We start from the raw sequence: 19,787 nt of genomic DNA, 5'->3' as shown, positions 1-19,787 counted from the left end.
AGCTGGCCTCAAAAACAAAAGGGAGAGCTGATTCTTTTCTAGGAATGAATTAGAGGATGCAGAAATAACCCAGACCTCTGAAATGCGAAGAGAAGAGGGGGAAATGTTCTCATCCCCAGAAATCCAGGTCACAGTGGGAGGATCAAGAGTTCAAGGCCATCCTCAGCAACATAGGGAGTCTGAAGCCAGCCTGGGTTACATGAAATACTTCTCCAAAAACAAATCAAAAGTGGCATAGAATTCTGGATTGCCAGGGCACCCAGGACACAAATGGTAGGGTTAAAAGGGTGAGTGACTCTAAAACCTGGGTGAATGCCCAGGAACCCTAAACTCTGGATATTTTTTTTCACATGCCAGGACAGTCAGAACACTATTTCCTTGGGGATGTGTGATTGGTAGGGATTCTAAAGAGCATGTGGGAGCTAGAATGTCAGAAATTCTAAAATATGAGGGTGCTTTGTAATGATCGCAGATCTAGAACACTGAAATTATTTTTTTTCCATGCCAGAAAACTAATATATTTCTAGGATGGTCGTGATTCTTGAAGAAACAGGGCATACTGTTAAATTGAAGTGGTTTTCAATACTAGGGGGAAGATAGTGTATGGAAGAAAGAACAATGTGGAGAAGCTTCTGGAATGCTGTGATCTGGAGCTCCAGAAGGTTATAAAGTGCTGAGATTCTACTAGAATCCAGGGGAGTAACATAAATGTGATATAAAAATAAGGAATGAAAACTGGAGACTCCAAATACAAGGGGGAAGGGAAGCCAGATCCATCCCTGCCATCCCCGGAAGTTGCAGTGCTGAGCCAGAGGCTGTTGCCTAGCAACGAGCATTGCCGATGCCCTGGATCCTGGGCAGAAGGGAGAAATTTCGGCAGCACCCCCAGCAAATGCTCCAGCCACAGGGTAGGATGTGGGGAGGGGTAGACAGGTGAGGGACATGGTGTCCCATGGGGCCACGCGAGCAGGGACTTGGAGTGGTGGTGGTGGGGGCACACAAAAACAGAAGCATAAGCACAGTTAGTGGGCAAAACTGGGCACTCCATCATTGCTCTAGGTCAGCCCGTGAATAGCCGCGAATGAGTCCTGACTGCCAACAGTGCTGCTCCCGGAGCTTGTATGCCCTGGACAGTGGGTAAGCCCTGATTTCTAGATGTCAGCGTGGGGTGAAGGCGTGGAGTGCTGGAGGTGGCAGCAATGGTGTGAAGAGGCTGTGTGGGTGAGTCTGTGTGGCTCATCGCAGGCAGGATGAGGTATGCACCCGGGATCCATTCCAGTGGAAAGAGCTGGAGTAGGAGATGGTGTGAATCTGGAACATTCCCTGTTCTTAGTCTGAGGAGGTTGGAGCAGTTAGGGCCTAAGGCCCTTGTTACCTTTTATCGCTGGAACCCCAAAATGCCTGGGGGCGGGGCTAATGCTTTAGTCAACAAAGCTGTCTGGTGTATGGTGGGCACATGCAATCCCCAAACATGGGAGCAGCAGAAGTCCAAGAACAATTCCAAGCAAACTCGAGGGGGAACAAACAATAGTACTGTTGAGAGACGAGGTTCTTAACCCAGAAGTGGAGCATCATGGGAAGAGTGGGGTTTGGGATTCTAACTGAAAGCTTATCTCTCCCATTTCTCTGCCTGAAGCACTAGGCGTTTGTGAAGCAGGGAAAACAGGGTGTTTTTGTTTGCTTGTTTGTTTGAACTAAGGTATTGCTCCGCACCCTAGATGACTTAGAATTTGCTATTAGACCAAGCTGGCCTGGAGCTTGCCTGGCTCTGCCTCCCAAGTGCTTTCTTTACGGGATTTACACTACCATGGCAGGCTGGAACTCAAGTGTATAGGGAAGGGGAGGGGTTGGGCCCTCCGAGTTTGGAGGTTGTGGTCAAGGCTTGAGTCCACTAAACGGGGTAGAGTGGGCGTACTGTCTCATGTAGCCTGTGCTCCTTCTTGCCCAGAAAGGGGAGATTAGAGGTCTCCAGTAACAAAAGCTTATTATTCTAGGTTTGTAAGGGTTGTTGGAGGGAGACTTTTAGGAGTCAGGCAGGGAAGTGGTTCTGGTGTCTTCTAGGGACCAAGGCAGAGAAGGGTGTGGGAGGGGCAGAGCTGGGGAGTTCTCTGGGAACTGTCTGATCCAGGGCGTAGCCTGGATTCACAGAAGGGTAGAACTGGGGAAAGACAAGTTTTTGCAGATGGTATGGCTAAAACAATGGACGGTATCATCTTCCTGGAAGACTTGATGTGGGCCATAGAGATGGCTGGGTCGGGGTAAGATTAGCACTCCAATACTAAATTCTTGTTACTTCGAGACGCGGCGTGGCTGAGGAAGAGGAAGGGTCTCGTTATGTAGCCCAGGCTGGCCTGGAACTCACCCTGGGAATTGACACCACGTTTGATTCATCAGCAGAATCTGGTCTCTCGCCTGGGAAGTGAGGACCGGGGAATCTATCAGTTCCACTAGACAGAAGGCTACATTCAGAGGCACCAGCACTGAGCGAAGGGTGAGGCCTGCTAGAGGAAGTCCAGCTTAGAGGACCTGGGCCCCCTGCACACCCATCTCGGTGGTAACCACTTGCGTCACTTGGGACATCTGCTCAAGAGAGAATGGGGCAGTCAGTTCTTGACCCCTGAAATCCTCCCACCTCCAGGAGAACTCCCGGCCCAGGCAACCCCGCCCGGCACCTGTCCATCTAGCCCCTCCCATGTCGCTTACCGATTGGCCTCACTCGGAGCGCTGACAGTGCAGGGCTCTGATTGGCGGGAAGTTTCACAGCCCAGGCTTGGACGGTGGAGAAAATGAGTCGGCCTCTGGCTGAGGCGGGGGTAGGGGGCGGGACCGGGACCAGGCCGATCCGGACCCACTGGACACACTGCCCTCCTGGAGCCGGACTCTGCACCCGACACGATGCGCCGGCCTGGCCTCGGCGGCCCCTGCCCCCTCCTCCTCCTGCTGCTGCTCCCAGCCGCCACATCTGCTAGCGGCCCCAGCCCCAGCCCCAGCCCCAGCCCCATCGAGAAAGCGGTGGTCCCGAGCCACCAGGCCGGGTAAGCCCACTGAAGCCTCGTGCTGTACCCAGTAAGTCTTGTGGTCTTGGAGGAGCAAGACCTTCAGATTTAGGAGACAACAAAGCCGCTGCTTTTGGTAGGAGGATGCTAAGGTCAAAACCCTTGGGTCTACTGGGAGCCCCTACTTTGCAGTCGTTAGAATTCGAGATGCGCTGAGAAATTGAAGCGGAGGTCCCTCCAGAGGGGTAGGATGGGTAAGGCTCCAGCCAACTCCCGAGTTTATTGGGAAAAGAACCCCAGTTGATACCGGGTAAGACTTCGAGTTTTCTTAGAATAGCGATGGGGGGGGGGCTTGAACTAGTCTTCAGCTCCCCAAGTTTCCTGAGTGTTTTTTTTTTTTTTTTTTGGTAAAAGGTGCTGGAAGGTCGTGTGAGATCTTAAAGAAAAGTTGCGGTGTTCTGGGTTTCTAGGCGGGCTGGATTAACTGGAAAAGACTTCTAGATTCTTCTAATAGATTAGGAAGACGCATATAGGCTCCTGGCAAGCGGACTGGAGGAAACCTGTGTAGGGATCCTCGGATTTTCTGACGCGTCTAGTTTTCTGAGATCAGAGTTCATCAGGATTGAATGAATTACTGATGACTATCCAGGATAGTTTATAAATTTCAGTGTTTATAGGACCTCATCGCGTCTGCGAGTGACAGGATCGGAGGAGATGGTCTGCCTAGCACCCCAACCCCGCTCCTGGCAGCTCTGCGCACCGTTACAAAGGCCATGGGCTCCGCTCCCGCTCCCGCCTGAGTCTCTGGGAATGCGTTTAGTAACCCGAGCCGCGCCGGGGGCGGGACTGGGAAGGGGTTAACCTGGAGGAAAAGCGGGAGGGATGACGACAGGATTCGAGGGTCTCAGAGGCTCCCCCGGGGCAGCCTGTGCCCCTTCTAAGCCTCACTCATCTAGAATGGATCCGGGCATTGGATCCCCTTTCTCAGTATCTTCCAAAGTTTTTCTCTCTGGGCCTGAACGTGCACCATCATCCCTCACCCCCCCTTTAATTTGGGGATAATGGACTTGTCTGGGGGGCCCCTGGGTGACGACGCTCAGGCAGTACCGCTGAAGGGTCGCCGCTGAGACCCTGTGGCGCTGAGACATATCCTGAAAAGACCCTTTCCTCTCGGACATTGAAGTTCAAGGACCAGGAGAAGCTGGTCCCAGGATGTACATCCTAGAAAGGCGGGAACTGGATAGAAGTCAGGCCTCAGGATTCCCAATCCTGGACTTCGGTATCCCTAACCACCTCGGCACTGTGCTGGACTCGCAGTCTAAGGCGACACCGCAGTGCACAGCCGCCGAGGTCTGTGTATGTAGCGCCATCTACCGTCCGATTTTAGGATGGCGTCTGAGCCTCAACTCTTCGTCGAATTAGTGGGCGGAGTTCTAGATCCCAGACAGTCCAGGCTTGTAGATTCACTTAGAACTCTCCTTTGAATGTTTCTTGAAATAATTTTAAGCCTGGCGTGGTGGCTTACGTATGTAACTTTAGCTTTGGAAGAGAATGATGCAGGAGGATTGTCGTGAGTTTGAGGGCTACCTGGGCTACACAGTACATTCTAGACCTTGTCTCAAAATAATGATAGTAATGAGTTCGAGGCCAACCAGAGCTACATAATGAGAATCTGTCTGATGATGATGAATAATTTCATAAGATACACAGATGTAAATTTTGGGGTCTTTACTCCTTAAAGTCTAGGCCAGTTTGCGTCTAGTTGCACAGGCATGCCTCCCGTGAAGTTATCTACCTGCTTGGAATTCCCTTGAGTCTTGTCTTGGTGTCTCCTCTGTCCTCCACCCCCGCCCTCCTTTGTTCTGAGGCCTGAACTGTTCTACTCTCCTATTTACAGTTTTGCTGCCTGTCGCTGCTGCCTAGACCAGACACCTAGGAGTAGCCGCTGCACCCGAGGTGGGTTCTTCCAGGTGGGGTATGGGTGAGGGGTGAGAGGTCCTCCTTCCCCAGCCTCATCCAAAATGAAGAGATGGACGATAACAGAGGCTCGGCCCTGCTTTTCTACTGAATCCCTGATTGTCTCTAAAGCTTCCTGCAGGGTCCGGAACTGTCCACCTGCCAAGTGCACAGGTCTAGAGGGGTGCCTGACCCCAACACCTGCAGTGCCCAGCCCCAGTCTCAGTCCCGTGGGGAAGAGTCAGGTATCCCTCAACTGGCAGCCACTGACGTAAGCATATATAATTTCTCCCCTTCCAACACACACACACACACACACACACACACACACACACGCATGCACACACACTGGCCTTTCACTATTAATTCATTGTCAGTGTTTCTGTTTATTCTTCCTTGCCTGGCTGAATCATTGGGTCTTTGCTTCTTGATCTCTTTCTGTCTCCACGCCCCACCCACTTTTTCCTTCCCATCCATCTCCTATCACTTCTCTTTCCATGCCTTTTTTTTTTCTTCCATAGTCTTTTCTCTGAAAGCATTTCTCTAAAGATATCCCAAGCCTTGCTCCCAGTAAATGGGCTGGGGGCAATGTTGGGCAAACCCACTCCTGGAAGTGCTTCTTGCTTAGGAGGTTTTTTTCTTGAGGTGAGGAGACCAATTTAATAGTAGTGACAGCCTCTTCCATCCCCTTCCACCTAGTTTGCAGGAGGCCCGAGCTCTGCTGAGGCAAAGGCGGCCCCGAGGGCCGTGGGCCCGGGCATTGCTGAAAAGAAGGCCCCCACATCGCGCCCCTGCCGGCCAGTCCCAGGGTAAGAACATCCGCCCTTCCTCCGTGTAGGGGGTGGAGGGGGGTGGTTCCGGGCCAGATAAAGCCGTCTGGTTCCCACGGTGCTGCCGCCGCCTACCAGTCCCCCACTGTAGCTTGGTCCACCCCACTCCCCAGGATGCGGCCACCTCTAGGGACCCCTGCGTCCGGCAGTACGAGGTGAGCCAGGGACAGAACTAGACGCAGGCCAAAGGCGCTGACCCATCAGGGTGGGGCCGGGAAGCCAGGCGTCCGGGCTCCCGTGGCTGAAGAGGGGGGCAACTCGCCCAGCAGAGAGCGAGGCTGAACCAGCCCAGACAACAAAAGCGATTGTGCGGGTTGGCGCCTGCCCGGGCAAAAAATGCCCAAGATTGCGGGACGGCTGGGGGCCAAAGACCTTTCCCTTTTACGTGCCAGACCCTCCCTTGGCCCTGCTTTTACTACAGCCTGGTACCCCAGATTAAAGCACTCTATAGACTCAACTACCCTCAGAAGCCCTCTCCTGCTGTGTGGCCTTCAGCCCAGATGCATCTCCCTCCTTCCTAAAGTTTTCCAGATGTGAGCCCCAGGCCAGATGTGAGGACCCCCGCCCACAGTTTGAGCCTATCCCTTGCCTTTATTCGTTCTGACCTCTCCCACCAGGTGTAGAGAGTCTTGGTGTGCTGTGGCATCTTCAGGTGTAAGCCCCCCTAGTCTCCTCTCCAGAATTCAGCTCCTCTAATTCCTTTATGTGCCCTGTACAGCGACCCTTCTCGTCTCCCACAGATATACCATCTCGTTGCCCAAATGTGCCATCCTTGTCCTCTATCTAGATGAAGCCTCTTTCCCCATGCCTGGTCAGAGGATCAGCCTTTAGCTGGCTCCCCAAATGCGGCCCCCATTACTCTAATGGATTTCCTCTCAATGGATTCAACTCTCTCTGGGGACAAACCCACCCGCCCTCACCTGTTCCCTTCCCTGCTACTCCCCATAGGCCCCATCCACTTGTGGGAGCAGAGGGGGCGCCCTCCCCTTCCCCCTGCGAGTCTAGCGCCCAGCCTTCGCGCCTCTGGCTAAGCGCCCAGCCCCACGCGCCCCCGCGCGGCCGCCCGGGAGGGAGCGATGGGGAGGGGGGGCTGAGCGGGGGCGCGGCCGCCCTCCCCCGCGGGCGGGCGGGCGAGCGGGCGGGCGCGGCCGGGCCCCTCGGGCGGGCTGGGGCGGCGGCGCGGTGGAGCGCGGCGCTGCAGCCATGGCGGGCGGCGCGCGGTTGCTCTGGGTGTCGCTATTGGTGCTGCTGGCGCAGCTGGGGCCGCAGTCCGTACAGGGCCGACCCCGAGAGCGTCTTCGCGTGCGCTTCACCCCCGCCGTGTGCGGCCTGCGTTGCATCCACGGAGCCACTGGCTCCCGCTGTACCCCGACCTGCGCGCCCCGCAACGCCACCAGCGTGGACAGCGGCGCGCCCGGCGGGGCGGCCCCGGGGGGACCCGGCTTCCGCGCCTGTGAGTGCGGGATGGTGCTCCCAAGGGAGGAGTGCCCGGAGGGAGGACCCCGGAGACAATGCCTTAGGGAGCAGGAGCCCAGATTCCGTGTACAGAAATGCTGGGGACTCTTTGGGGTCTTTGAGGAAGGGGGCTCTGAATTCCTTGTTTGGGGAGTGGATCAGGGCGCTGATTTCAGGAGCAATGAGTATTTTCGGGAACTGTGGTGTCCCACGTGAACGGACTGGGACTAGCTTTCATCCCTTTCAGTCAAGGCGAGGTTCTCAGGATCTGGGAACTTTTGAAATGGGGCCCAAATTCGGAGACTGTGCATAGTGGGTCACCATGGAGTGTTTCAGAGTCGCATGGGGGGGATCTCAAGTTTCTAGGTCTGTCTTTGAGTGGGGGAAGACTAGGAAAGTCTGGCATGGTACTGCTTGTGATGAAGAGCTAAGCGGGAGGGGACCCAGGAAAGACGGGGTGTCTTTCGGCAAGACCTGAATTACAGCGGTTCCACGTGCGACAGATATCCAGGAAAGGGCGCCCCCTGGGGGAGAAAGGGACCGGCTTGCGCTTCAGCGTCCTCTAGACAAGGGGAGCATTCTGGGGTTCAGGTGAGGTCAGGAGGGCGCGCCACCTGCTAGCCCAGAGTGTGGGGATGGACTTGGGGGTCGGGTTTTCATTGCTTCCCACCCTTTACGCCCTCCGGAATGGGGAGTGGGGCCCCTGGCGCCGAGAACTCGCCCAGGCTGGCCCCCAGCCAGCCCAACCCGGCCGGCGTGAGCTCATCTCCCGCCCGAGCCCCCGCCCGCTACCACTCCCTCTCTCCGCCCCTTCCTCCCTCCTTCCTTCACTCTCTCCCGGCCCAGCCCCAACTCGCCCGTGCCAGGCGCCGTGCCCAGACGGGTGCCAAGCCCCTGGAGGCATAAGGAGGGACATGTGAAGGCGGACTGACCTCGGCAAGACCCCTATGTCCTTAGCTCCCTGTTCTTCCAATGTTGTGGGACGCGAAGTTAGTTTTGCCCATTTAGCAGCAAGCCCTCTGATATGGGCACCCTGAGCTGGGAGTCTGTATTCAAGCCAAGGGCAGGCAGTGAAACGACTTAAGAGACTAAGAAATGCCCCTAAACGTGGTGGTTTCCTCCCATCCGAGACACTTCCATTTTTTGCAATCTTTCTTCTCTGCTGAGCCCGTCTTAAGTTCTGCCATTTAAAGAACCCCATTAAAGTACCTGGAGTCCAGGTTTAACGCTCCTGACAGGGGATCCGGGTTTTTGGACACCGAATCCAAAGGTCCCTCTCCACCCCAGGTCAAACACTCCAGGAACTCCTCCAGCCAAGTTTCTTCTCCCTCTTTGGAGGTACTCCTCCAAGCTGCGCCCCTCCCAGGAGAATTCTAATATTGTCACCCAGCGGCTTCTCACTTCCCCTGAAACATTAAAGCATGAGCCTTAAGTGAAGATACTTCTACCCCTTCTAATGTCGCCCCCCTCCCCCGATTCTCTTCCACATAGCTTCATTTTTCCTTCTCTTTCTAAGGTAGCCTTCCCAGACAGGGCCATTAATCAAGACTCAGGGCAACCAGACCCTTGGCTATGGAGGAGTAGCCAAGGGTCTGGTTGCCAATTCCTAAGGTCCCCGAAACTTGAGAGTCTTAACGTGCTAGAAACGTTCAGACTCCACTTCTCCTTGTCCTCAGCTCCCTCACATGGGCCACACCCCCGCCTCCAGAAAGTACTAGAGTCCTGTTTTCTAGGCAACTCTCCGAAAGGACTTGAAAGACTCTTGGTTGAGAGCCTAGATTTGCTCTGAGCTAGCCTCACCCTGCCTCCTAGAAAACTTGGGTCGTCTTTGAACTTCCATGCTCATATCTTCCAAAGACGCCTGTCCCCTGATTCGTCTAGACTGAGGTGGCTCCCCTCTGCTTCCTTTTGTAAGGCTGTGGCTCAGAAAATCACACACACACACACACACACACACACACACACACACACACACCTCCCCGGACAACCCGGGCTGTCTGCTCCCTCCTTCCCCTGAGTGCAGCTGTCTCCAGCTGTTTTCGGCAGCCCCATGGGAGGAAGGGAGGGGGGTGCCCTCGAAAGACACGTCCGGCCTCCTTTGGCTCAGCAGTCCGGGGCTCCCCAAGGGTCCGGAATGCGGAGACGACGCCCTGCCTCCACTGCACCCCTTTCTTTGTTTACCCCGCCGCACAGCTGGCAGTGCCCCGCCCAGAGGTGGCCAGGGGCCCAGAGAGGGCGCGCGGAGGGGAGTAGAGGCGCGTCCCCGCTAGTTGCCCCGCCCGGTGCTACCGGAGGCCGGGAGGGAAGGCTGAAACTCTGCAGGCTGTGGGCGGGAAGTGGGTGTGGCAAAAGCGCCTAGCTCGCCCAAGAGTGGGAGGGGCGTGAGTCAAGGCAAATCAGAGGGAGGAAAGTGAGTGGGCGGGGCTAAGGCTATCAGGTACCTGGGTTAGGCGGAGCTTACAATGTCAGGTAGACGGCCATGTGGGCGGGACTAGAAAGGAGTGCCTAGCCAATGGGAAAAGCTTGAACGTTTTGGATTCCAGCTGAGACAGAAAAGGGAAACGTCGGATTGTTGTGAGCTAAGGTAATCCAGTGGGCGGGAATATCACTGGGAGGGAATATCACTGTTTGGACAGGGCTGGAACGCCCTAACTCAGCCAGAAAATGGAAAGGTGAATGAAATAGAGGGAGGAGGCTGAGTAAACCCACCTAGAAGGCGGGACTATGTGATAGTCGCGCGACTTGACCCACTCGATGTAGTCAGCCAGATTTGGGGAAGGTCGTTGTGGTAGCATACTGCTATAATCCCAAAAATTAGGAAGCGGAGGCAGGAGTCAAGTGTTAAAGCACTGGCTATATAGTGAGTTTTCTAGACTAGCCTGGGCTACATTAGTCCCCATCTTAAAACAAAAGCAAACAAACGGGAAAAGTCACCTATGATGGAGAGATGATGTACCTTGAGGCCCTCGCTTCAGTGCTGGGTACTGAGTTAGCTGTCTGCCAGGCGCAGTACTGATATTTTGTATCCTTGCTTTCTTCTCAGTCCTATGTCCCTTGATTTGTCACAACGGTGGTGTGTGTGTGAAACCTGATCGCTGCCTTTGCCCCCCGGACTTCGCTGGCAAATTCTGCCAATTGCATTCTTCGGGGGCCCGGCCCCCGGCCCCAGCCATGCCGGGCCTTACCCGCTCCGTTTACACAATGCCACTAGCCAACCACCGCGATGATGAACACGGTGAGGAGAATTTAGCCAAAGGGCCTCTGATCCCAATTTCCTCAAGAACCTGACCGTTCTCTGACCAAGTTTGTTGCCTTCTCTGCTACCCTCCCAAGTCCGGTTTGGTGGCTTCCACCTGAATTCCCACCACTCGGGATGCAGAAGCAGGAGGATCACTGAAAAATGCAGGCCATATTACATTAACACCCCCCCCCCCATATCAAGTACCCATCCTCAGCTCACCTCTCCAATCTACTCCTAGCAAGTCAGAGCTCGTGTAGATATACCCCATTGTTCATCTTGCCTCTGCTCAGGCGTAGCATCGATGGTGAGCGTGCACGTGGAGCACCCTCAGGAGGCATCAGTGGTGGTGCACCAAGTGGAACGTGTGTCGGGCCCCTGGGAGGAGGCGAACCCTGAAGCCCTAGCCAGGGCTGAAGCGGCGGCACGGGCCGAGGCGGCGGCGCCCTACACAGTGCTGGCACAGAGCGCGCCACGCGAGGACGGCTACTCAGACGCCTCAGGCTTCGGTTACTGTTTTAGGGAACTGCGCGGAAGCGAAGTGAGCCGAAGCCGGAGGGTGGGGTGGGGGTGGGGGACCCCTTAAAAGATGTCACCACGCGGGGGCGCGCTCACGCCTCACTTCTTCCACAGTGTGCATCGCCGCTGCCCGGGCTCCGGACGCAGGAAGTATGCTGCCGAGGGGAGGGCTTGGCCTGGGGGGTTCATGATTGTCATCCGTGCGCGGAACACGTGGGTAAGAAGCCCTCGGTCGTCCCCAAATCTTGCCTCTTAACCTCCGGGCACAGATAAACCCTAGTCACAAGTTCTAGCTATATCTACCTACCTTGCGGGTGGTCATGTCTATCTAGGATTTTCTATACTGCTGAGTCCGTTTACCCCATTTTCTGATTTCGGCCACTTTTCTAACGGCTTTTGTGCCTTTGTCTTATCTGTGCATTTCGAGAGCCTCCGATCTTACTGAGCTGCCAGGCTGACTCGGTAGTTCAAACCACACTTCACTCCCATTTCGTCTTTCTTCAAAACTGCCTGGTTATCTCTCTGCCAATCTGTCTCCGCCCCGATCCCTTCTTTCTCCACAGGGAACTCCAACCAAGTGAGTGGCCCAAATGGACCTTGTCCACCCGGCTTCGAGAGAGTTAATGGGTCCTGTGTAGGTAAGGCGCGGCAGGGGACGGCAGGGAACCAAGGGCTAGTCTTTCAAGGTTGGGCTGCCAGGGGTTTAGTAGTCCCAGACTCTCCAAACACTTCCTCAACTCTTGCAGATGTGGATGAGTGCGCCACCGGTGGGCGTTGCCAACACGGGGAGTGTGCCAACACTCGTGGCGGCTACACGTGTGTATGTCCGGACGGTTTCCTCCTGGACTCTTCCCGCAGCAGCTGCATCTGTGAGCCACCAGGAAAGGGGGCGGGGCTCTGAGGCTGGCTCCTAAATTGCTCATGACCTTAGAAAACATCCCAGAATATCTCTGAGTTCTTCATTCCCTCAGATAGTCCAAACCTTTCTAGACTTTCAGATCCCCCTTGGGTTTGTTCTGGACCTTGGGATCTCGGCGCTGGTTTCAGACGCCCCACCTCCAGCTCTCCAACCGTTCACAGCCAAACCCCTCAGACTCCCAGAATCTTGAATTTCTTTAAGACCTCCAAATTCTCTCGACCTCTTGACCTCTTGACAGCGTTCAGATTCTTATACTCATTCTTATTTATACCGTACTTCAAACCTTGGGCACTCTTGGCTCTCCCCTAGATCTCCCCAAATGCCCCTCCCACTTACCCACTAAAGCCTCTCGGAGGGGCCATTCAATCACACACAGAGAGAGAGAGAGAGAGAGAGAGAGAGAGAGAGAGAGAGAGAGAGAATCGCTGTACTTCCCACCACGCCCTGAAGAATTTCCTCCCATCCCCCTAGCCCAACACGTGATCTCCGAGGCAAAGGGGCCCTGCTACCGAGTGCTGCATGATGGCGGATGCTCGCTGCCCATTCTTCGAAATATCACCAAACAGATCTGCTGCTGTAGCCGTGTGGGCAAGGCGTGGGGCCGAGGCTGCCAGCTCTGTCCACCTTATGGTTCAGGTGAGCAAGTCCTTCCAACCCACCCTTTCCTAACAGATATACACAGACCGGAGTCATAGACCCAGCCTCCAAAGTTGACAGTATGTGGCAGTACCTTGACCACACCCCCAACGCTTCACAGTTCTGGGCTTCTCCTCTATCCTTAGCCACGCCTATCCCTGAAACATACAACCTTAAAGTTAGGTTGACCAGAGCACTCTGCCACCATCCCCTAAAGAGGAAAACTCTCACAGCTCCACCACTGGCTTCTGAAACATCAAATTCTTTGGTCGGTACACTACTCCATCCAGCATATAAGCCAGACTCCTGACACTATCTCAGACCAAGCTTTGTTCCCAGCCAAGGCTTACAACTCACAAGATTTCCCTTGGTCTCCTCTCCCGCCCTCCCTTTGCCTTGTTCCCAGAGGGTTTTCGGGAGATCTGTCCAGCTGGCCCTGGCTACCACTATTCAGCTTCTGACCTCAGATACAACACCAGACCCCTAAACCAGGATCCACCTCGAGTGACCTTCAATCAGCCACGTGTTCCACCAGCCACCCCTCGGCCACCTACAGGTGAGCTGGAACCTGGATGGAGGGCGTGCCGTCTCCCAGGTGCTGTTTGTAGCAGATAGGAAACCATGGCGAGGAGCAAACACACCCAAAGTTAGACCCCTGTACAGATGCTCTTTCTTTACCAGGCTTTCTGCCTACTCGTCGACCTGAGCCCCGCCCTGACCCTGGGCCACAGCCTGAATCCCGGCCTCGGCCTGAATCCCGGCCTCGGCCCGAACCCCGGCCTCGACCTGAACCCCAGCCTTGGCCTGAACCCCGGCCTCGGCCTGAACCCCAGCCTCGGCCTGAATCCCAGCCTCGGCCTGAACCCCAGCCTCGACCTGAATTTCCCCTGCCCAGCATTCCTGCTTGGACGGGTCCAGAGATTCCTGAATCAGGTGCCATAGGATCTGAGGGTGGTTGCGGAAATACTGTGAATTTCTGTGGGGAAAGGCTTCAAAGTGAAGGGATTGTGAAAGATAAAAGAGATAAGGAAGGATGGGGAGAGGTGAGAATTTGAAGGTCTGGGTAGCGGTTCCCTCAGGTACTAGAGTCATGCGCTGCCGGAGGCACCAGTTCTTATCGTAAAATGGGCAGCATGGGAGGTCTCAAGAAAACACTTGTGAAGTATGGGGTATGTGAGTGTCTGTGAGGGTGGATTCAGGCAGATTTGATGAGGCTCTTTCAGAGTAAACACGATCTCCAAGATTAGACTAGGGGAGGGGACACTCATGAAGGTATCTTAGAGGGATGTTCTACAATGTTCTGGGTGTAGAAGACACAAAAAGTTCAGTCTTGTGGAAACGTGGCTGATTGGTTCTTCAGGTCCATCTTCCAGCATGTGTCAGCGAAATCCCCAGGTTTGTGGTCCTGGACGCTGTGTTCCTCGGCCAAGCGGCTACACTTGTGCATGCGACCCGGGTTTCCGGCTCGGCCCCCAGGGCACTCGCTGCATTGGTGAGCTGGGCAGAGGGGATTTCGCGGAGTCAGGTCCTCTGCCTGGCCAGCACGTAACTAGCCTGCTCTGTGCCCTCAGACATAGATGAATGTCGCCGCGTCCCTACACCCTGTGCTCCTGGGCGTTGCGAGAATACACCAGGCAGCTTTCGCTGCGTGTGCGGCACGGGTTTCCAAGCCGGCCCGCGGGCTGCAGAGTGCCTGGGTGAGAATCCCGCTCCTCTAGGCCCTAGGCTCCAGCCCTGCTCGAGTCTTTTCTTTGCAGAACCGCTCACGCTGGCTGGCTCCTTCGCCTCCCACGCCGGTCCAGTTCCATCACAACACCATGTCCTGCCCTGGCCAAGAACAGCTAGGCCCTGCTCCTGCTCTGCACCTAACCTTGCCCTTCCTTTCCCTATGGCCTAGCTTTTGCCCTAGCTCTGCTCTCACTAGCTCCGCCCTCCCTATCCTGGACTAGCTCCTGTCCCCAGGCCCCTTCTGAGTTCTACAATTTCTGCAGTTAATCTGACAGTGACCCCTGACTCCACTACAGCTTTCACCTCAAACTACCTTTTTCTTCTCTGGCTTCGACTCTGCCTTCCTTTTCTTCCTTTGATCCACAAAGATTCCTTTTCTGCCCTTGCTCTTGCCCAGGTCTTGCCCTCCCCAAATTTGCTCCCTCCCACAATCTTACTCTCAGCTTGGGTCTCAACTATTCCTCGTTCTAACCTCCGGATTCGATCTCTGCCTTCGCTTTAAGCCTACCGGCCCTAGCTCCGCCTACGTCTTTAGTTCCACCCTAGACTAGCTCTCTTCCTAGTTTCGCCCCGCCCTCGTCCTGCCTCCGGCCACTGCCCCCCTGGCCGCTTGTCCCTCAGGGACTGAGTGTCTGCCCCAGTCCTAGCCTCTGGATTCTGCTCACAGATGTGGACGAGTGCCGCCGCGTGCCGCCGCCGTGTGACCGCGGGCGCTGCGAGAACACGCCAGGCAGTTTCCTATGTGTGTGTCCCGCCGGGTACCAGGCAGCACCGCATGGAACCAGCTGCCAGGGTGAGGGACTGGGAGGGGACAGAAAGAAAGAAGGTGTAAGGCGAATGGTTGATAGCTAGCAATAGAGTTGGAGAAGCTGAGAAATGGGACAAAGAACGGTCTGGGGACATAGACAGGATCTGAGAGCCACATGTAGTGACCTGGATCGGATGGAGAGGCCAAGGGATGCAGAACAGAAGGGCTGGATGATCGTGAAGAATGGAGAAACAGATGGAGAAGGGATGGAGATGTGAGTAGTTGGGAAGGGGGGCTAAATTATGGAAGACAAATGTAGCCCAATTCCTGGGGACCCAAGAGGCAGAAATCCAGGAACCAACCGGAGTCAGAATGAAGCTCAGGCAGAATGGGGGGGGGGTGTAGTATGGTGTGTGTGTGGGGGGGGTGAATCACACTGGACACCCCGGGATTTGCTTGCTCCATGCAGATGTGGATGAATGCACCCAGAGCCCAGGCCTCTGTGGCCGCGGGGTCTGCGAAAACCTGCCCGGCTCTTTCCGCTGTGTTTGCCCGGCTGGCTTCCGCGGCTCTGCGTGTGAAGAAGATGTGGATGAATGTGCCCAGCAGCCTCCGCCTTGTGGGCCAGGCCGCTGCGACAACACTGCGGGTTCATTCCACTGTGCCTGCCCAGCTGGCTTCCGATCCCGAGGACCAGGGGCCCCCTGCCAAGGTGAGGATGCTGGACCCAAGCCTGCAGTCCTATGGCTAGCTGGGGAGATGGAGAGAGACGTTACTTGGGAGTAGAGGCCTTAGGATGGGCTCTGTGACAGAGGCTGGGTGAGTAGAGTATTGGGAAACCTGGAAAGGTCTGGCTGAATTCTGTCTTCTTTTTCCATCTGAGGGTGGACCTCTCCCTCACAGAGTGGCCTTTAACTAATGATCCCCCTGCCTCTGCTTCTTGAGGGCTATTTTTAAGGGTGTCCACCTAGAATCAATGCCTGCCCCTCCTCCCACTTAAACTTAAAAAAGAATCATTTATTTGTTTATACAGGGGGTGGATGAGGGACTGTGGGTGGACCTGAGCCACTGTGCAAGTGTGTAGGTCACAGGACAACTTACTGGAATTAATCCACTCCTTCCACCATGTGGGTCCTAGGGATCAAACTCTGGCCATTAGGCTTCATGCAGGTGCCTGAGGCAGGAGGACTAGTGTGAATTTAAGGCCTGCCTGGGCTACCATGTGAGATCTTGTCTCAAATAAACAAGAACTGGAGCACTGGGGTAGGTAGGTGGGGATGGCAGTGGGGAGGGGCCCAGGCCTATTCCTCAGCTTGATTGGCCTCTTCTGCCCAGATGTGGATGAATGTGCCCGGAGCCCGTCGCCTTGTGCCTACGGCCGCTGTGAGAACACGGAAGGAAGCTTCAAGTGTGTCTGCCCTACAGGCTTCCGACCCAACGCTGCGGGCTCCGAGTGCGAGGGTGAGGCCGGGGAGGGAGGGAGGAGTGTGGATGGGTGAGGAGGCCTGGAGCCACTTCCTCAAGGCTACTCTCCCCCCAACTTCTCAGATGTGGATGAGTGTGAGAACCACTTGGCGTGTCCAGGGCAGGAGTGTGTGAACTCACCGGGCTCCTTCCGGTGCCGGGCCTGCCCTGTTGGGCACCACCTGCACCGTGGCAGATGTACTGGTGAGATCCGGCTTTGCTGGGACTTGGGACCTTAACCCTGTATCTTAACCCTCATCACCCAGATTTTGACCCTTGATCTGATTCATGACCCTGACTTGACCCATAATTTGGCACCTGGACCTGAGTCCCTTTACATGAACCAGGGCTCCTAAGTTTGACTCTTGTCTCATGCTCCACCAGACCTGAAGTCCCTGAGTTGACCACATTCCTAACCATGAGTGACTCCTTCTTACTGTGTAGCCTAGGAACATGTGATTCGGCTGGAGCATTTTAGAGCTAACCATGACCCATCCTGATAATCACTGACCTTGACTCTCAGCAAAAATACATTTCTGCACCCTCACTGTTTCCTGCCTCTAAGTGTGGCCCATGACCCTAAATTTTATTGTGCCACTTTATCTTAACCAAAACAAAATAAAACAAACAAACAAAAACCAGTTCTGACCAGTTTTATTCTGGTTCACCAACCATCTGCATCCCTTCTCAGAATCTCTTCCCAGGAACTTAATTGGGTACATGATCCTTGACCCCAACACTCACCCCTGACATCAGTCTATAACCTCTTACCCCAGCTGACTTTAACACATTTGTTGAGCAGAATCTCACCCAGTAACCTAGTCCGTGGTACCTCGACTCATCCCTCACCCTTCCTGGTTTCTGATGCCCAGTGCCACCCTAGAGTCTCTTTCCCTGATGCCAGGAACCCTGGGAGAGACCAGATACCCAGATCCACAGAACTTCTTAATCCTGGAGTACCCTGTCCTTTGTTTAAGACCCTTTCCAATCATTCCCAGTGAATCCCTTCTGAACCCCTAACCCACTCTTACAGACGTGGATGAATGCAGTTCGGGCACCCCTTGTGGTCTCCATGGCCAGTGCACAAATACTAAAGGCTCCTTCCACTGCAGCTGCGAGACAGGTTACCGGGCACCGTCTGGTCGACCTGGGCCTTGTGCAGGTAAGCTAGCCAACCAGCTGGAGAGTCTGGGGTAGTGCCTGGATTCCTGAGCAAAGCCCGTTAGAGATGTAAAATGGACTAAGAAAGGAATTTTCAGGGAAACATACTCTTCAAGGCTATAACTTGAGTGTTGGGGTTACAACATTATGGACAGGGCTTACTTCAGGGGACCAACAGCACAATCCTGACTCTTGCGTGCCTTAGACATAAACGAGTGTCTGGAGGGCGACTTCTGCTTCCCCCACGGAGAGTGTCTCAACACTGATGGCTCCTTTACCTGTACCTGTGCCCCTGGCTACCGGCCTGGACCTCGTGGAGCATCTTGTCTGGGTCAGTCCCAGGCCGTACCTGAGCATGAAGAGTGGGCTTACTGCAGGAAAAGGAGGAGCAAGGGAAAGAGGGCAGAAAGGGACTCTGGATCTTTGAGGGTTTGGGGATACTACATGGATCACGGGGCGGGGNGGGGGGGGGGGCGGTAGCTTTGGGGAGGCCTGGAGGCGGCAATCATAGAGGAACCGGATGAATCAGGAAGTTTGAAGCTGACGGCTGGATAGTGATTGACAAGGGCTTCCGACCGGAGGCCGGGCTTGCAAGCAAAGGTGGGGCCTGAAACAGATTGGGTGAGGTCTTCCTTTGAGGCTTTGGAACGTGGAGGGTTGGAATGGGGGAACTGAAGGGGTGTGGCCTGGGATATTAAGCAGAGGAGGAGGTGGGCCTGGGTTTCAGATGCCCTGTCCTGCAGACGTGGACGAGTGCAGCGAGGAGGATCTTTGCCAGAGCGGCATCTGTACCAACACTGATGGCTCCTTCGAGTGCATCTGTCCTCCTGGACACCGCGCTGGCCCTGACCTTGCCTCCTGCCTTGGTGAGAGGGCTCCTCCCCGACCCCTTCCTGTTTCCTCCCCCACCCTTTCCTTATTTATCCTCTCCTCCACTTCTCCCTCCTAACCCTCTTTATCTCACCTCCTGTTCCCTCTTTATCTCACCTGTTTTCTTCATATGACCTCCCTGCCTGGTCCTCAGACATTGACGAGTGTCGTGAACGGGGACCTGCCCTGTGCGGGTCGCAGCGCTGTGAAAATTCTCCTGGCTCCTACCGCTGTGTGCGGGACTGTGATCCAGGTTACCACCCTGGCCCTGAGGGCACCTGTGATGGTAAGACAGATCCCCTAAAACCTGTGACAGGTTGTGGGAGCCCGCTCCCCTGGGAATCAGGAGAGAGATACTCTGTCTCAAAAACCTGGAAGGAGCCGGGCGTGGTGGCACACGCCTTTAATCCCAGCATTCGGAAGGCAGAGGCAGGCGGATTTCTGAGTTCAAGGCCAGTCTGGTCTACAAAGTGAGCTCCAGGACAGCCAGGGCTACACAGAGAAACCCTGTCTTGAAAAACAAAAATCAAAACAAACAAACAACCTGGAAGGAGAGGTTCCACAGCTAACACTTCTCTTTCTCCCCTCAATGTTTTCCGGGGAAAATTAGCCCCTGCTTATGCACATGTTTTCTTATGTGGGAGGGAGCTTTCTTATCAGGAATCAGGGCAAGCTAGAAGCCCTCCCCTTACTGAACCATTTTAATATATTTAGAGGGACGAGGTGCAGGATGAATCAGTATTTTCTGTAATCCATGAAACAAAATATTATGTGCTGCATTTCCCTTCCTCTGACTCAGGAAAATCTCATTTCCTAAGAACTTACTCATTAATTATAAAATGCTCAATAAGCAGCTGCTGGTGCCAGACATTGAGGGCACAGCAAAGAAGAACCAAACAAAACCCCTGGCCTCACTGAGCTAATATGGGGTGTGTGTGTGTGGGGGGGTAACTATGTAAATAAATTCAGAACTCATTCCACATATAACTGTGAGACCCTTTCTGTAAGGCACTGTTGATGTATGCCAGGCATGTCTACTGGTGTGAGGTTCATATCGAAGGATGCTCACTATCTGCACACTGATGATTTTATATAAAATGTCAGGCTGTTGTTTGGTTGAGACAGTGTCTTGCTATGTGCTCCAGGCTGACCTTCAACCTTTGTTTTTGTTTTGAGATAGCCTCTTCCTTTCTCTCTCTCTCTCTCTCTCTCTCTCTCTCTCTCTCTCTCTCTCTCTCTCTCTCTCTGTGTGTGTGTGTGTGTGTGT

General features: G+C 54.7%; 1 protein-coding gene across 3 annotated transcripts in view; it reads left to right on the top strand.

Moving 5' to 3' along the window:
• The first annotated feature begins 822 nt into the window (after positions 1–822).
• The window catches only part of Ltbp4 (latent transforming growth factor beta binding protein 4), a 33,050-nt gene continuing 14,085 nt past the window's right edge, over positions 823–19,787 (top strand). Inside the window, exons 1-23 of one of the 3 annotated variants that reach the window (XM_029538854.1) lie at positions 823–908; positions 1,060–1,137; positions 4,894–4,952; positions 5,085–5,223; positions 5,652–5,761; positions 10,281–10,472; positions 10,769–11,016; positions 11,109–11,211; positions 11,558–11,632; positions 11,741–11,863; positions 12,385–12,549; positions 12,956–13,105; positions 13,231–13,482; positions 13,910–14,041; positions 14,121–14,246; positions 14,945–15,070; positions 15,495–15,737; positions 16,361–16,486; positions 16,574–16,693; positions 17,523–17,651; positions 17,856–17,981; positions 18,394–18,516; positions 18,675–18,806. In XM_029538854.1, coding sequence (XP_029394714.1) covers positions 1,082–1,137; positions 4,894–4,952; positions 5,085–5,223; positions 5,652–5,761; positions 10,281–10,472; positions 10,769–11,016; positions 11,109–11,211; positions 11,558–11,632; positions 11,741–11,863; positions 12,385–12,549; positions 12,956–13,105; positions 13,231–13,482; positions 13,910–14,041; positions 14,121–14,246; positions 14,945–15,070; positions 15,495–15,737; positions 16,361–16,486; positions 16,574–16,693; positions 17,523–17,651; positions 17,856–17,981; positions 18,394–18,516; positions 18,675–18,806 — 3,055 coding nt within the window. In that variant the 5' untranslated portion in view covers positions 823–908; positions 1,060–1,081. Of the gene's footprint in view, positions 909–1,059; positions 1,138–2,795; positions 3,036–4,893; positions 4,953–5,084; positions 5,224–5,651; positions 5,762–6,969; positions 7,236–10,280; positions 10,473–10,768; positions 11,017–11,108; positions 11,212–11,557; positions 11,633–11,740; positions 11,864–12,384; positions 12,550–12,955; positions 13,106–13,230; positions 13,483–13,909; positions 14,042–14,120; positions 14,247–14,944; positions 15,071–15,494; positions 15,738–16,360; positions 16,487–16,573; positions 16,694–17,522; positions 17,652–17,855; positions 17,982–18,393; positions 18,517–18,674; positions 18,807–19,787 lie in introns of those variants that run through there. The other 2 variants (XM_021192807.2, XM_021192809.1) reach the window with 2 other exon arrangements.

Source organism: Mus pahari, chromosome 1 (genome assembly GCF_900095145.1).
Source record: "Mus pahari chromosome 1, PAHARI_EIJ_v1.1, whole genome shotgun sequence".
Taxonomy (NCBI): Eukaryota; Metazoa; Chordata; class Mammalia; order Rodentia; family Muridae; genus Mus; species Mus pahari.
This window is presented reverse-complemented; position numbering and strand designations above follow the sequence as displayed.